This window comes from Megascapheus bottae, chromosome 17, assembly GCF_031878675.1.
Source record: "Megascapheus bottae isolate mThoBot1 chromosome 17, mThoBot2.hap1, whole genome shotgun sequence".
Classification (NCBI taxonomy): domain Eukaryota; kingdom Metazoa; phylum Chordata; class Mammalia; order Rodentia; family Geomyidae; genus Megascapheus; species Megascapheus bottae.
The window spans coordinates 19,879,660-19,897,006 of record NC_143525.1 but is presented as its reverse complement, the minus strand read 5'-3'; the positions used below and the strand labels follow the sequence as shown (position 1 = coordinate 19,897,006).

At 51.3% G+C, this 17,347-nt stretch overlaps 1 protein-coding gene across 7 annotated transcripts in view; it reads right to left on the bottom strand.

Annotated features, from left to right (window-relative positions):
• Hdac5 (histone deacetylase 5) overlaps positions 1-17,347 on the bottom strand; it is a 49,098-nt gene that overhangs the window by 13,562 nt on the left and 18,189 nt on the right. For 3 of the 7 annotated variants that reach the window (XM_090350160.1, XM_090350159.1, XM_090350162.1), the window contains exons 3-6: positions 11,572-11,646; positions 725-984; positions 480-624; positions 268-382 (exon numbers count right to left, since the gene is read on the bottom strand). In XM_090350160.1, the coding sequence (XP_090206286.1) occupies positions 268-382; positions 480-624; positions 725-984; positions 11,572-11,646 (595 nt within the window). Of the gene's footprint in view, positions 1-267; positions 383-479; positions 625-724; positions 985-11,571; positions 11,775-17,347 lie in introns of those variants that run through there. The other 4 variants (XM_090350161.1, XM_090350163.1, XM_090350157.1 and 1 more) reach the window with 3 other exon arrangements.

Sequence of the window (17,347 nt, the reverse complement as noted above, 5' to 3'; positions counted from 1 at the left end):
AGCAGACTTAGGTTACCACCCAGGCCCAGGATCTGGTCACCTGGCCATCTACAGCTATGAAAAGGCCATATGTCACACAGGGACAGAAAATGGAGTCTGAGGAGGGGAGTGAGAAGATGAACAAGGGGTGGGAGTCTCATTCCCAAGGAGAAGTTACAGAGCCCAAATATGGCCCCAAGGCAGGAGACTCCAGCTAGCCTATAGTCAAGCAGACCCTGAAGGGGACCCAGGGCCTTTCTGCCCACCCTACACTCCCAGGGCTATTACCAGCATTTGGAGTGCTGTGGGAGGGAATGGTTGAGGCCGCCTGGCGTGGGCTCCTTTGACTTTGACAAGAGGAATTCCTGGAGCCTCAGCTTCACCTCAGTGCTGGCGATGGCACCTGCAGGACACAGCACTACTGACCTGACTGCTTGGTGCCAGGACCCACAGCAGGGGCCAGGTAGGCAGAAGCCCTGGACCTTGCCCACTGGCCTTACTCTCTTTGCTCTTTTCCTTGTTGCGCAGGATGAGCAGCTGCTGCTCCAGTCGCTGCTTCTCCATCTCCTCCTGCCGCTGCTGCTCCCGTTGCCGCTGCTGCTCCAATTCCTGTTGCCGCTTGGCCGCCAGCATTTCCTGCTGCTGCTGCAAGCACATGACAAAAGGAATGAGTTGGGCCCTTAGAGGGTTTGGGGGGGGGGCGGGGAGAAGTATAGCTGGGTGACCCTGCACCCTGCTTGCTCACCTTGAGGTGCTTCTGTAGTTGGACCTCATGCTGCCGTGTCAGGTGGTCATGCTGCTTCTGGAACTCAGCAAACAGGAGCTGCTTCTGCAGCTGCTGCTGCTGTTTAAGCACCAGGAGCTCCTGCTGCAATTGCTGCTCCCGGAGCACAGGGTCCACAGGGCCAGCCAGAGCCCCCCGCAACTCCACAGGGCTGGGGCTGCCTCCACCCCCGCCCCCCATGGGGCTGGGCATGGCTCCTGGCAGTACTGGCTTCACCTCCACTGCGGGCACAAGACATATGAGGCATCAATGGGCCCAATCTCAGACCCCACTAGGCCTAGCGGCCAGGCCCAAGGCTCAAGAGACCACTGGGCAGGATTACTAGACCCAAGAGGGCAGAGAGGGGATTTAAATCCCTCCATCCATGATGCCACCTCTCCTCTTCTTTAAAAGAGGCCAAAGCCATGAAAAATAAGAAAATATGTGACAGGGCTGGGCACCAGGGACTCATGTCTAATCACAACTATTCAAGAGGCCGAGACTGAGGATCATGGTTCAAAGCCAGATTGTCAGAAAAGACTGTAAGAGGGTTTTTTTTTTGTTGTTGTTGTTGTTGTTTGCTTTGTTTTGTTTTTTTTGCCAGTCCTGGGACTTGAACTCAGGGCCTGAGCACTATCCTTGGGCTTTCTCAAGGTTAGAGCCTTATCACCTGACCACACCATTTCCAGTTTTTCTTTTTTTTGTTTTCTATTTATTTATTTATTTTCCAGTCCTGGGCTTGAGTTCAGGGCCTGAGCACTGTCCTTGAGTTTTTACAAAACTAGAACCCTACCACTTGAGCCATAGCACCACTTCTGGCTTTTTCTATGTATGTGGTACTGAGGAATCGAACCCAGGTCTTGATGTATGCTAGGTAAGCACTTTACCACTAGGCCCCAAGTCTGTGAGAATCTTTTTTTTTTTTTTTTTTTTTGCCAGTCCTGGGCTTGAGCTCAGGGCCTGAGCACTGTCCTTGGACTTTCTCAAGGCTAGAGCTCTACCACTTGAGCCTCAGCACCACTTCCGGCTTTTTTCTATGTATGTGGTACCGAGGAATTGAACCCGGGTCTTCATGCATGCTAGGCAAGCACTTTAACCACTAGGCCAAACTCCAGCCCAGTCTGTGAGAATCTTATCTACAATTAACCACCAAAAAGCCTGAAGTAGAATGTGGCTCAAGTGGTAACATGCTAGTCTTGAGTAGAAAAACACAAGAATAGCGTCCAGGCTTGAGTTCCTGCCGCAGGACCAGCACAAATATAGAAAACATGCAAGACTGTGGTGGTGCTTGGCAGGAGAGCGTTTGCCTAGTATGCATGACGCCTTGGGTTCCATTCCTACCACTACCACAAAAACAATATGCAGGAAAACATGAGCATGAAGAGTGGTAATGACAGAATATGAGTACCTGACAATACTGTCACTGGCACCAATGGGCCTTTGACATGTAAGATTCTTAGTTATCTATGACTCGTGATTGTTACTCATTTTACAGACAAGGAAACTAAGGTTGTAAAAGGTCTCAGAAAGTAGACTAGATCTAGCCACCTGACTGAATATCCAGGATGGGAATGCAAATCTTGTACTGTACCTTCTCCTCATGTCTCAACACCAAGTCCCTACTAAAGTCCACATGAAAAGAAAAACTGAAGCACAGAGGTTAGTTCTAGAACTGTTGGTGCTGCTAGCCAGGTCTCATGAAAAGCACAGGTCTGTGGAGATTGTGTGGACATTCTGTCCTCCTCTGACCTGTTCTCTGGCTTATACCAGTTGGGTCCAATGGTGCAGAGGGGAAGATAAAGAGTAGGGGGACAGGAGGCCTCAGGGAAAGAGGGTGAAGGGCTGCACCAAGCCAGGGACAGGAGGGGGCTGAGAGTCAGCCTAGCTTCCTTTGCTGGATTATCTCCTTTCAACAGTTTTATTGTAATTACCCTGAAAATGCCGCTATATATAGAGTGAGCCAAACAGCAGCTGTGTTGGGGGGAGGGGGCCAAGAGAATGGGCGGGCAGGGAGGAGGTGGGAGGAGGAGACAGGAAAGGAAAGGGAATCAGACAGGAAGAAGGTTGATGGCAGGGAGAGGGCTGGAGCTGCTGGGAGGACCTCTGACTCCAGTCCCAGGGAAGACAGGACACAGTGCGAAGGATAAAGCAGTAGTGTGATCTACTGAGTGCTCCCAAGGCTTGGGCCCAGGGTCCCAATGTTGACAATGGACTGAGGAACCTTAGCATGCAAAAGGTTCCAGTGAACTTATGGGAAGGATGGGTGTCGACCTGTGATCCCTCAGCACTGTCCTCCCGGTCACTGGATGTCACTCCCAATCACTGCTCTATGGTTGCCAAGGCAACTGGGCAAACAACACACCATCAGGGAGCCCCAAGCCCGGCCCACACCCCACAAGGCCTTTTGCTGCCAGCAGGAAAGGGAAGGCAGGATATGGCTGCCTGGGAAGGAGGAAGTAGGGAGGCAGGGCTAGCCCCATCATGTTTCTTTTCCACTTTTTTTCTCCAAAGAAAGCCCCCATTTTCTTGATACAACCTAGGAAGGCCACAAGGGGCTAGGAAGGCGCTTATGCATCCAAGTAGCCCACTACAGCCGGGGCGGAGAAAATAAGACCCTAACATTCTGATAGGTGCAGGCAACAAGCCTTCTCCAGATTCCTACCTTCTACCATGGGGGTGGCTAAGAGGCCCCTCTATCCTGTCCATGGACCTGGATTTCTCCAGGGAACCCAGGAGCAAGGCCATAGAAAGCCAAGGTTATACCACCCTCATGCCTAACTATGCCTCTGGGAGCCAATAGAAGAAGGGATCTGGTGGGGAGAGGCACAGTCTGGGCAGGATGTCTCTCTGTCCCACCACTCCTCCTTCCCCAGCACTGCTGGGCACATTCCTCTGTGGTTTCCCCATCAGCCACACTGACGACTTTGTGGCCACCAGGCCAGAGCCACAACTACAGGAGTGTCCAGATGTGGCCAAGAGGGTGGAGTTATACACATACATACACATACACACACATATGTACACTCACTCTTTCTCCAACTCATCCATCCCCAACACTAGGAAAAAGGGTGCTGAAAACCCCAAAGAGCCTTTCTGGTGAAAACAGCCCTAGCCCAGGGTAAAGGTAGGGTAGGAACCTTAGGTCTCTCTAACCTGTGACATTTAGCAAAGCCCCAATTTGACCAGAGGGTTATCACTCTGATTCCTCAGCCAAGGCTAGATGGGCTTCAATCTGCTGCTCCCAGCCATGCTAGGACTTTGGGAGCTGGATTCCAGCCTGCTTGCCCAGGAAAGGAAAGGGGTCCAAGCCCTCCTGGTTCTCAGCAGATAACCCTGCTTCAGGCAGGCACTCTGACCAGCTCTGATGGTGCTTACAGAGAACACAGGGCTCAGTCCAGGCAATCTTCCATTACTGTCACTGAGATGTTTAGCTCAGTGCTGCAGTGAGAATGGGAGCCCATTGGTATGCAGGTGGCAGGGCAGCCGGAGGGCTCTGGCACAGCTCTGCTTCCATGCAAGCAGGAAACACAGACGACTGGAGAATGATAATTTGTAGCAGCATGTAGCACACCAGGGGTCTACCAAGGAACAACCTGGCTGTGTCCAAAATGGAAGTCACGGAAGGAGTAAAGGATGGAGTCCCAAAATGTAATCTGACTAGGATGGAACCTAAAAGCCTGGCTGGCCTGACACTCCCTGGAAGGTCCATGTCTCCTGCCAGCTTGGCATGAGCAGAGCAGGTAGCAGCAGCTTAAGCACATGGAAGGGGAAGTGGGTGTGTCATGACTGGAAGAAGCTCTTGTTGGCCTCCTGGTGGATCAGGAGAGGAGGCAGAGAGGGACTCTTCCCTAAAGGGATGGGTTAGGAGTATTAGGTAGTAAAGAATCTCCAGAAAGGCCAGGAAAAGGGCCACACAGGATAGCCAGGCCCTCAATCCTTCCCTCACTCAGGTCTCACTCAGAGCCACAGGGAACTGACAATCTCAATGGCCAATACTAACACCACCATCTCCAGTGGGGGAAGTAGCAAGATTCCAGAAGCAGGCTGTGGCGACCTACCCCACTCCACATGCTGCTCTTCCCAGTGGGCTCAAACCCTTCTTCATCCAAGGAGTGGTGGCCTCAGGAACAAGACACAATCCTGTCTTGTGGCCTTTTACAGGAATGACCCACTCTGCCACCATGGAACACCCCAGCTTAAGCAGTGGGGTGGGCAGGGCTGCATGTCTCCAACCACCAGAACGGCCCTGCGGATGCCAAGCTCTGCCTCACAAGGGGCTGTCCTGCTACACACAACAGCCTCCACCCCCCCCCCACCCCTATGAATGAAACAAAGCAGGGATCTGAACCCAGGTGGCATCCCAGCACAGGCAGGATCCCTCTGAGCAAAGTGTGCAGCTTGGCTTCATTCTAGACCATCTCTCTGGAGAGAGCAGGTAGCCAGTCCAGCCTAGGGGTATCATCTTCACCAACCCAGGCCCTCAGGATCTCCCTTTCTAAGCAAGGCAATCAGCAGATCCCTTCAATGTCCAATTACCTTTTCTTTCTGTCCCTGGAGAACAGGCAAAGGCTCTTGTCCTTTGGCAAGAAAAATACTCCACACTTCTCAGCCAATGATGCCGATAACCTTTCCCCACCAAAGCCAGTTTCCCATGATCTATTTCTGTACTTTTACGTGACTGGCAAGGCTGATTTAGGCCCAACAGGTTCTACCACAATTCAGATGGTATTTCCACATGTGCGGGCTTGGCATGACTCTCACCTAGCAATTTGCACAACTTGCCAAGCAACGTAATTGAACACATATCACGTAATGGTTAAGAGCGAGAGCTCTGGAGCGAAGACATAGCAAGGGTTCAAGGCATAAGGTGCCTCCTCCCCCTACTTCATGCAGGCATCTGCAAGATGGCAGCAGTGCACTTACCTCCTAGATTGCCAGGCCCGAGAGAATGCACGCCTAGAGCTTGGCAAAGGGCCTAGGACGATCTCAGGAGGTGTTAGCCAGGGCTATTATTAATGGCTCCTGACTTGTTTTTTTTTTTTTTTTTTTTCCAGTCCTAGACCCCCTTGGCCTTGGCAATCTACGGAAGTCTATGGACAACTTTTCAGATTGTTTCCATATGTGGTAGAGCATTTACCTAGTATGCATCAATCTCCCCCGCCGTACACAAAATCAACAGTTTCTAAAATACATGAAGAAGCCAGGTATACAGGGTATACTGTCTATAGTATAGACAGTATATAGTATATATACTGGTATAAAATGCCTGTGGGGCTCATTTCAAAGATCACCCCAGAATGTCAGGCTCAAACTCCTGCCACATCAATGTCTTAGCTCTCATGTCAGATGTTAGAGGTTGCTCTGTGGTCCTGTCCCACACAGGGAACTTCTTCTAGCCCCACACAACACAAGCCAGAGCAGCCAGAAGCTGGGTGCCAGTCACAGACAGGAGTCTCAGGGAGCAGTTGCCTCCCAGCTTCAGCTCTGGCAGACCATCTCATTTGTCTGCCTACTCTATCCTCTGCAGCGCACATCTCAGTGATGGGATCCCTTCTGTCCTCCCAAAACACCTAGCACAAGTGAGCACAAGTTTTTGTTCCTGATGCATGCCTAAGGTCATTTTAAAGAAGCAGAATTGCCAGTGTTTACTCCTGGCTCTGCTGGCTCTCTGCTTTCAGAAGAGGGAAACATGAAGGCTGCTCCTGAACTTAATTAATGAGAGAGAGAACATTGTATATGGTTCAGGAATCTAAACTAGGATACCTGGATGGCTCTCAAAACACCAGAGCCCAGGAATACAAGAAGAGGGTAGGGGAACAAATGGAGGGAAGGCCTGGAAGTATGGAAGCAGATGGCCACCTTAAAGGCTCTTACAGGGGATTCAGAACCCTGGTAGAAGGTACAAAGAACCTGTCACTGGTGTTGGGCCGGGAGTTTGGCCTAGTGGTTAAAGTGCTTGCCTAGCATGCATGAAGACCCGGGTTCGATTCCTCGGTACCACATACATAGAAAAAAGCCGGAAGTGGTGCTGAGGCTCAAGTGGTAGAGCTCTAGCCTTGAGAAATTCCAAGTGCTCAGGCCCTGAGCTCAAGCCCAGGACTGGCAAAAAAAAAAAAAAAAAAAAAAAGAACCTGTCACTGGTGAGGAGAGAGTTAGTGGTGGTTCTTTGGGTGCTGTCTGAAGAAGTCTCCTATCTCAAAGCCTTTCCAGGAAGTACTTGGGCACAAAGCTATAGGCAATTAAAAGGCACAAAATGTGCAAAGTCTGAAGTTGTTGCTGAGATAATTCACTCCCCACCTGGGGTGGGATGACAGGAGCCCCAGGGCAGATTTGCCTCTACTCACCATCACATATGGGTCCTGAGCATCCATCAAGCTGCCCTGCCCACCTGGCCATCTGCCATAATCCCCACCCCCCTGGGGTTTAGACACCTGCTCCTGGCATCTCAAAACATCCTCTCTCCAGACTGCCAGGCTGCTGGGAATTGGATTTGCCTGTCTGGGGCAACAGCCGCCTCCCTCTATACATGCACAGGAACTTCTCCCAGAAGTCCCAAAGCCCACTAGGGCCTTCCATGAATACTGGAGACTCCACCGGTAGGATGCTGCTCCCATGAGCCCGTTCCTCACCGTCTCTAATCTAAAAGCATGTGCTCAGTGTCCACAAATCCTGTCTATCAGTGTTTAAAACATTGGTTCCTACAAGAATCTGAGAGACTGTGTTTGAATATAGTCTCTTGGTGAAAGTCTGAGAGCCACTCTGTGTCCCCAGACTGCCCGCACTCATTTCTGTTGCCAATCTGACAGCTGTTACAGCTGTGTGTGTGGACACAGTTAATCTGATTTCCTGTCTGGCAGCTGTACAGTGGGAAAGGGACAGCTGAGGGGCTCAAAAACAAGAGGGGATGTGGTAGGAGGGGGTTGGGCAGCAAGGGCTGTCTATGGGAGGTGTGCCTTTTAACTGCCTCCAGCTTTAGTGCCCAAATGTTTCAATCCCCTTCTCACTTTGGGCCCAAATGCAATCAGGGACCAAGTATTTATATAAAACAAAGACTCAGAAAATTGGGGAACTCCCAGAGGCCTAAATGGTTTCTAGTCCCTAGAAACACTAATTTGGAGGCACATAGGGAGACCTACACATAAAGCTATACAGGCTGCACACTGACTTGTGGGCACCCAATTGAAGGGAGAGTTGGGGCTGACATCTAGCTTATGTTCCAATTGCTAAGCCTCACATATCCAACACAGAAGAACTGCTTTTTTTTTTCCCTTCCTTCCTTCCTTCCATCCTTCTTTCCTTTTTGGATCAGTCTTGGGGCTGGGGGCTATCTCTGAGCTTTTTTTGCTCCAGACTACCACTTTGTGCCATAGATCCACTTTTGACTTTTTTTTGGTAGTTTAGTGGAGATAAGAGTCTCACAGATTTTCCCGCCTAGGCTGGCTTCGAACAGCAATCTTCAGATCTCAGCTTTCTGAGCAGTTAGAATTATAGGTGTGAATCGCCAGAGCCTGTCCCAAGAACTGTCTTTCAAAAAACGATAACAGGGGACCTGGCCTGGATTGTGGCCTAGTGGTAGAGTGCTTGCCTAGCATACACGAAGCCCTGCATTCAATTCCTTGGTACCACATAAACAGAAAAAGCTGGAAGTGATGCTTGGCTCAAGTGGCAGAGCGCTAGCCTTGAGCAAAAAGTGTCCAAGGACAGCGCCCAGGCCCTGAGTTCAAGCCCCAGAACAGGCAAAAAACAAAAACAAAACAACAAAAACAAAAACATGACAGGAGAAGAAAGTTTTGTATGGATTAACAATGACCCTCCCCACCCCCAGACCTGAGTTCAAGTTGCAGTTCTTATTTATTCTGTGACCTTGTGAGTTTCTTAACCAATCTGTTCCCTCTCAATTGTCAAATATTTTATTAATAACCTTCCTTAAAGAGATAAGGTAAGGAAAGTCCCGGCTACCCTTGTTACCTAGGATATTATTAGCTCTCTTCCTACTCTAGTCTTGCCCTTCCTACCTTCCCGGCATCCCTCCACCTACACACCCCCAGAGTCATGCTCGGAATGGTCTGAAGAGCATGAATAAGAGGATCCAGGGAAAGTCCCAGTGCCAAATCTGATTCCCTTGAGACTTCCCAACATCCAGAGTATCCTTTCCTGGCACAAGGATTCGTACCCTCTTTAGGAGGGGAAAGAGACTCCTCCTAGGCCTTGTCCTGTTGTCCTATACACTCTCCAGTGCCAGCTCTACCCAGTACTGGATGGAGAGGAATCCAGGGCCTTCAGAAGGGGTCAGGGAATTCCCTCGTTCTGCCTTCTGCAATCGCACAATGGAGTTCAAACTCCCAGAATTCCCATGCAAAGATCAGTCTTGGATGATGGTGGTACCCTCTGAGTGCAGGGTTGTGGCATGATAGCTGGGCAGAGACCCCAGCCAGCAAGAGAGACCTCCAACCACTCTAGAAACTGAGACTGTCCCATCCTTTTTCCTCCAGCAGGAACAGCAGAGTACCCTTTATGGGCTAGGCTCTGGATCACCCCTAGAAGTACCCAGCTTTAACTGTCATTATTCACCCAGAAGGCCAAACCTCAGAATAGAGCCCAGGAATCCTGCCAAGCAGTCTTGGACTCTGCCCTCTCGTGAAACATTCATTCATCCAAGTGCCAGGCACTGTGCTAGGAACTGATCAATGGCAGCCAATGAGACAACCCAGAGAACCAAGGCTGCCCCCAAATCAGCTCCCAAGACTTGCTGCCGGAGGAGGGAGGTAAGGCACCACCCTAGAATGCCTCTTTCTCTAACCCTTTAGGCTGCACAGGAGTGCAACACACAGAACTCAAGTGTCCCTGGACACCTGCTTTCTCAGTTGTGGGGTTTTCTATCCTGTCTGGAGACTGATCAGTAGGTGGTGGGGGAGGGAGGAAGGTGACAGGAGGAGAACAGAGGAAGGAGGGAAACACCAGGCTGCCTGGGACCTCATAGCCATGTTTATCTGAGGTGGATTTTTTTTTAACCTAAAGGTTAAAGTGTTTCTATTTGAAACATCTATTTACATTCCAGAGTCCAAAAAAAAAAAGGCAGCCAAGCTCCAGGCCTATATCTGTCCCCAGCCGCGTCACAGACACAGCAGCAGAGCTGCTCAGGGGGAACATTCTTAGCCCTCTCCCTGAGCCGTGGGGGTGACTCATGCCTCCCTCCTGCCAGCAAGGACTGAGCTGAGGCTCAGAAGGCCAGGCAGTGTTAGAGGCAGGGGTAGGGCTGTGGGGTGGGGGTAAAAGGACTAGTTGTATAGTCTGTCCAGGAACTGATAGGGGTGAGGAAGTGGGGTCCTAGCTGGCAAGGTTTCTAGGATATAACTTGAAAGGAGTAAATAAACAAAGCAGAGGAGGAAACTTTGGGCCCACTGTTGTTTGCTGCTGTTTGCTGTTTGCAAGGGCTGGAGGGGCCAAGGCAGGAAACAGGCAGCAAGCACCTCCAGCAGGTGTGTTCTGCACAGCCACAATTACCTTTTAGGAGCCTACCTTGAGACCCAGAAGCTGGGGGTGGGGGCAGAGAACATGGCCTTTGGCTTTAATGAGGTTAAGTTAGTCTACAGCTATTATAGAGGGCAAGAACCTGCAAAACTATGTTTCTACCTCACCTGACGGGCCTGATGGGCACCCTGAAGGGTTATTCTCCAGGGCTATGCCCTATACCAGTACATTCCTGTTCAGGAAGATGGCAAGCCATGTTCAAAACATTATCCAAATCTTCTCAAAGCATTCCTCTGATACATGCTAGTCCTATTGGAACTTTATCCCTGGATAGCTCAGACCGAACCACAGGTACCCACCTTCTAATTCAAACGTTGGGATCCACACCCACGTATCCAGAGTCAAGGATTCCCAAAGACACACACACATACCACCACCCTTAGAAGTGCCAAGCTACTGCTAGGAGGGGCCAAGTGGGCATGGCTCCAGTAGGCCCCTCCCTAGAGGAAGCATCTTGTGGTGCCGGCCTGGTGGGGAGGCTGTGCCAGAAGGCCCTGGTGCTGCCAACAGGTTCCTGGGAGTGAGGGAAGGAGTGGCCCAGCTGGGGGAGGAGGGGAGGAAACACCCTACTACCAGCGAGGGCCAAAGAAGTTCCTGCCAAAAAGGTGGCATGTTTAGGGTACTCAAGCCCCTCTGAGCCAAAGCAGCACATCTCTATCGTTAGGAGGTAGGAATAAACCAAGTCTAGGGAAAGGAGAGTGACAGAGGTGATAGGAGCTGAGGCAGCTAAGACCATTCAACATCCCAGCTGCTGGTCTCTGCCTCACACTACCGTGATTACACAGAACCTCTCCAGAAAGGTCTATTCTCAGGGGACTCCTGGTCAGGGACTTACCAATTCACTGCACCTAACGTTCTAATACCAAACTAAGCCAGAGAAGCTGGGGTAACTTGTATTCTTCTGGACATTCTAGCTAAGGCTTCTTCTCCACTACCCAAACCAGGGGAGCAGGCAGAGTGGACACAGGTCACTGACCCATTTCCTCCCCTCTGACCACAGTGCCAACTAGGCCAGGATCCTCTAGGAAGCCCCAGCCCCCAGCAGCTGAGGCCAATCCTACCTGAGGCAAAGGAACTGGAAGGATGCAGCAAAGAAACTGTAGCAGGGAGGCACAGTGGGAGGGAAACCCTGGGCAAGGGCAGGGGTAGGGGCAGGATGCCTGCCCTGGGAGCACAGCTTCCCATTTCCTGGATGCCCAACAAAGCCCTCAAGAAAGGTCAAAGCAGGACTCCATCTGGGCAAGGTTAGAGCAAGATGCCCAAGAACGGAGGACAGGTGAGGGCACAGAGACACTTACCTGCCACAGGGATGCTGTGCAGAGGAGTCCGCGGCAGGATTTCCAAGGGTGGTTCCCGGCCTAACATGCCATCTGCTGAGAAACAGGACTCAGTCTCATAGATGGTCTGCAGCATCTCCACGAGCCCCTGCGCCTTGGGCACCAGCAGCATGCCCAGGATGGGCCGCCAGAGGCGGGAGCCAGCCAGAAGAAGGTGGTCCGGCTGGCAGGCCAGCTGCTCTGGGACTCCCTCAGGCCGCTGCTGCTGGAACCCACAAGGTAGGGAGGTGCCTCATCCGGCCTGGGCACTCCCGGGAAGCCCACAGGCTACAGGCCTGCCCTCATCTACAGGAGCATCCACCTCAGCCGGTCCTCAGATCCCAAGAGCCGGGGTATGTGGCTGAGCGCTCGCTTGGGGGACAGGAAGGGGATCTCAGCAGGCAGGCGGGCTCTCTGTGTTCCCTCCCAGCGCCACTGGGTGACAGCTCTGGGCCTGGCTCCCTGCTCCTCCTTCCCCGAATGAGCCGCCGGCAGCTGGCAGGAGACTGAAATAGCAGTTGGGGGAGGGCCCTGTCTATAAATAGGTGGAGCATGCTCAGGGAGCCGCCGGCTGGCTGCCAGGAGCCCAGGCCTGGCGGAGGCCCCATGGGGGGAGGTGGCGTTCCACCCCAGGAGGAAGCGCCAGGCAGGGAGGGGGGTGGAGGAGGGCCTGCACTCAGGGCCAAGGCCACAGAGCTGGGTGGCCAAAGGCTGCACAGGGTAATGAGGCAGGCAGGGGTACCCAAGTGTCTAGGAGCCACTCTGGCTACTCCTGTTGGCAGGCAGTGGACTAGAGACCAAGAAGCCAGGTTCCATCCTCTTTTTTTTAATCCTTGCTCTAGCTATACACAATAGGTAAAGGAAGCAGAAAAAATGGGGAGAGGTATCAGACACAGCCACCTGTGCCTTCCCTGGGGTTCTAACAGCCCTGTAAGGGTTAACTTTTGCCTTCCTCCAGAGCTGGGAGATACCCCCCCTCCCCCCTTACTAGCAGGGAGACCCTAAACAGCAGTGAAGTGGCAGCTCCCTCTCACCCATTCTGGAGTTGGCAGCCAGAGACAGCTCAGCCTTTCTTTCTAGGGGGCAAGAAGACTTCCTGGGCAGACCTAACACAACCCAGGCAAGGGACTAGGTGGCACCTGCTCATTCTCAGCATGGCAGTTCATCCTTGGCAGTGTGCCAGGTGTGGTACTAAAAGCATCATAGTACTATATGCATTCATTCTGTATGATGACCTCAGAAGAAAGGTTATAGTTGCAGAAACTGAGGCATGGAGACCTTAAGATTACTTGCCCCAGGTCATACTGCTGTTCACAGTAGGGCTGGAAGGATTGAGGCTTATGTCCCAGCTCTAACCATTGTATGCCACTACCCCAAATTCAAGGAAACACTCAAGACTGCTGCAGGGTTTCCCTTAACAGGTACAATGACCCTACTGCCCAAGTAGGAACAGACTGAAGGTTGGAGGCTCTCCAGGAAGTCATGAGGCTGTCAGCATCCAGACCTGGCAGAGTAGCCCCGGCTCCTGAGTTCCTGCTGGGACTGGGAGCCAGTGTACCACTGCTAGCCTGTCCCTCTGCCCCAGGTTATGCCTTCCAATGGTACAGAGATAACACTCAGCCCCCTGACCTCACTGGAGCCTTTTAATAGCCCTGTTATTCCTGGGTCTGTATCCCGTCCCCCTTTCTGATGTCACAGTTGCTATTTTGGAGCCCCTCTTGCCCCCTACTCCAGGCAGGGAGCCAGGGACACCTGTCCTCTCTCTGGACTGGATGACCTCACCCTCCTGTCAAAAGCCTGGGAGAAGCTGGCCAACCAAGGACACGGAGCTGTGGCTCCTAGAACCCATCTTCTCAGCTAGCTTTTTGCCAGCCAAGGATGTCCAGGGGCCTCCTTCCTCAGGGGAGATGGTAGAGGCAGGTTTCCCCAAAGCCCTAGCCTAATGATATACAGACGATGTGAGGGGGTAGCGGGGGAGTGGTGCCAGGGAAACAATCAGGTTCTGGAAGCACAGCTTCTAAGCCAAGGAAGATTCCAGAAGAAAGGCAATGAAGCAATGCTGCCCCAGGATGAGCTCCCCCATCTCAGGACAGGAACTTTGTTCACCAGCACCTGCCCCAATCTCATCCAAGCTAATCAGGACCTCTTAAGATGAACATAAGGGAAAATCAGGGGCCCCATGAATGGGGTGATGGGTAGCAGACAAAAGGGAACCATAAAGCCAGGGGAGGAAGACTAAGACTCCACCCACCCACGCTAGGAGCAACCAGAAAGGCTGGCTAGCCCTGTCCTGGCTCTCTCTGATTGCCCCAGGCACAGGAGAATGCCAAGAGAGCCCTTCTCTGAAGAAGAGGAAGGCATCAGCTAAAACCGAAAAGCAGGGGCCACCAAACCCCAAAGCAGCCAGATGCCTACATTAATATCCAGCATATGGGCCCAACTCCCAATACTACCATGACTTCCATCAAGTAGTAAGTGAAGAGTCAAATCCAGCCAGACAATAGGCCATCCAAGCTCCAAAATCCTCCAGAGAAATAAAGGGAGGTCTAGGGAAAATTGGAACAAGTGTCTTTTCCTTTCTGAGATTCAGAGGTGTAACAAACTCTTCCTAGTATCAAACCTCAATCTTCCTGATATAGCCAGCTCCTTCTCTTCTCCATCCTTACCTATCCAGCACTTATAAGGTAGCCACTAAAGATGAGCCATATTCAGAGCCAGCATCATTCTCCCCAAATCAGTGACCAACTAAGGCTATACATGTTATTGGGCCTTCAAACCCTATAAAGCTCTTCTAGACTCTCACTTCCTGGGTCTAAATGCTGATATAGAGCAGAATCTATGTGGCAGGGCACTAGCCTTGAGTACAAAAGCTCAGGCTCTGAGTTTAAGCCCAGTACAAGTACAAAAAAATGGGGGGAGGGGAATTGCCAGTGGCTCATCCCTATAATCCTAGATACTCAGGAGGCTGAGATCTGAAATTTGAAGCCAGCCATGGGACTCTTATCTCTAACTAACCACCAGACAACCAAAAGTAATGTTGCAGCTCAAAGTGGTAGAGTGCTAGCCTTGAATGAAAAAGCTCATAAACAGCACCCAGGCCCTGAGTTGAAGTCTCACAACCAACAACAAAAAAATAGGGGAGTGGGGAGAACTGGCTAAAATACTCTGGACTGGGAAATGCCTGCAGCCCTGGGATCCTGGAGATACTACATAGGCCTTCCCTTCAGGCATTCATGCCCTTTGAGCCCATCAGCAAGACCTGGAAGTTGCCATATGCCAGATCTATTGAAGGTGCTGACTGAGCCCTTTCATTTGAAATCAGCTCCAAGAAAAATGTAAATCCCTGTTTTGGCTTCTTCCAACTCCCCTCCTCTCATCATCTCGTCCCTGTGGAATAAAGGAACAGGCCAAGGAAGGGGGAAGAAATCCCAGTCTACAATGAACTGTACATGACATACTGTAAAGAAGGGGAGCTAGGGTTTCCCTCAGACCCTTGCCCAACACTGACCCACTTTCTTTTCCTTGGACTGGTTGCCTGTCTTCCCAGGGGCTCAGAGGCAGAGCCTGAGGCAGGGAGGGAGACAGGACGCCTAGGTTCCTGGCTCCACCCCATACCAATGCCCCAGTTTCCCTGATCACCCAGAAGGGAGGGGGCAGCTACCCTCCCTCCTGGGAAAGGGAAGGAGAGAAAGTGTGGAGGGTACTGGGAGGTACTGGGCAGACAGGTGTTGCCATGAAGCGTACCTCTCTCCCACGCAGGGGATAGGAACTTGGCTGCCTCCTCTCAGTCCCACTACCACCCAGACCAACTCGTGTGGCAAGTAGTACTCTTGTCCTCTCCTCTAGGCAGTGGCAGAGAACAGGGTATGGATGACCAAAAGAATCTAAGTCTAGAGCAACTCCTTCAGCCTGGCTAGACGGAACCTGGGCTATGACAGATTCCACTAATCCTCCAACCCCACAGAGAACATGCAGATGAGACTGGCTCCAGTAAAATAAAGAATACTCCTCCTCCAGCCTCCTTGGGCCTAAAGAGAAGCAGAGCTCAGGGACTAGCCTCATCAAGGGAGTGGGCAGCCTCATCAATGGTCTCATCAGAGCCATAGTAGATGAGGTCAAGTGCTGGCATGCAGCCCAGCCCAGAAGTATGTGGGTGAGTGCCCACTCCCCAGGATGGTGGACCCAGAAGCAAATCAGTCATCTCCATCTGCCATCCCTTACACAGGAACACACTGACTGACTTGCTTGCTAGGAGAGCAGGAATGGATCTTCTCTCCCTTTCCTGTTCCCATAGCTGATGTTGCTCAACAAGGACCTACAGAAAAGTTCCTATGTTTAGAGGCATTGAAAGGAACTAGAAGAATAGCAGAAAACTCCTTGCTGTTACCCAGCCCTGCTGCTCTGGGGCCTAGAAAAAGAGGAGTATTTGAGGATGTAGGAAAAGATGAGAGTGGTTCAGAAGCTGCCCTCCATTCGCACTCCTACGCCCTGAGGACTTAACTACATTCATCATCAGACTCTATTGTCTGCTATATGACTTTACACCTTTCCTACTAGGAGCTGTATACAAGATGGCCACATAGAAGCAGGCCCCATGTGCTCTGGCTACAATTCATGGTTTTATTTCTGTGCGATTTCAAGACATTGAAGTCTCAGACTTCTGTACTGGGCACATGTAGCCCCAGCCCAGATGTCAACTTGAATTCTAGGAATTCTGATACTGAACCCCTCAAAGAGGAAGAGCTGAGTACAGTCTATCTCCTTAGTACAGAGTGGATGGAACCCCACAATTTGAGCTCCTCACACAACCCCAGTAAAACTATCAGAAGGGCCCTCAGCAGGCTAACCTCAAATAGTGATCTGTCTTTTTTTTTTAGTGCCTGTCCTGTGGCTTGAACTCAGGGCCTGGGTGCTATGACTACATTTTTTGTGCTTGTTTTTTTGCTCAAGGCTAGTGCTCTACCACTTTGAGCCATAGCACTCCTAGTTTTCTGGTGGTTAATTGGAAGTAAGAGCCTCATGGACTTTCCTATCTGGTCTGGTTTGGAACCACGATCCTCACTCATATGCCAGCCCATATCTCCTGACATATTAGGATTGCAGACATAAACCACAGGTTCCCAACAGTTTTGAAGTTGCTCAACAAACCTAAAACAAGGTCCCTGATGCTTGGACTCCATTGGCTCTACCTTCCCTCTTCCCTCCCTCCCAAACATAGGGAAGACAGCATCTCCCCCTGCTGGAGAGAGCTGGAAAGACAGCTCAGAGGCTCAGCCAATAAACACAGGTCTGTTCAGGAGGCCATCCTGCCAGGGTTGGGCAGCAGCTCCCAAGCTAGTGGACATCTTCAGATACCACTGCACTCCTGCTGGCTCTGGCAACAGTGGCTGCAAGCTGAGTGATGGTGGCTCATACATGTAATTCTATCTACTCAGGAGGCTGAGGTCCAGAGAACAGTGATTTGAGGCCAGCCTAGGCAGACTCTTTTCTCCAAAATAACTACCATAAAAGCAGGGCTAGAGCTGGACACGCTGTCTCATGCCTGCAATCCTAGCTATTCAGGAGGCTGAGATCTGAGGATCACAATTAAAAGCCAACCTGGACAGAAAAGTCCATGAGATTCTTTTTTTTTTTTTTTTTTTTTAAATGGGTTGTGGGGCTTGAACTCTCGAGGCCTGGGTGCTATCCCTGAGCTTTTCAGCTCAAGGCTACAGGCCTACCCCTGGGCCTGGGCTTTGTCCTTGAGCACTTCAGCTCA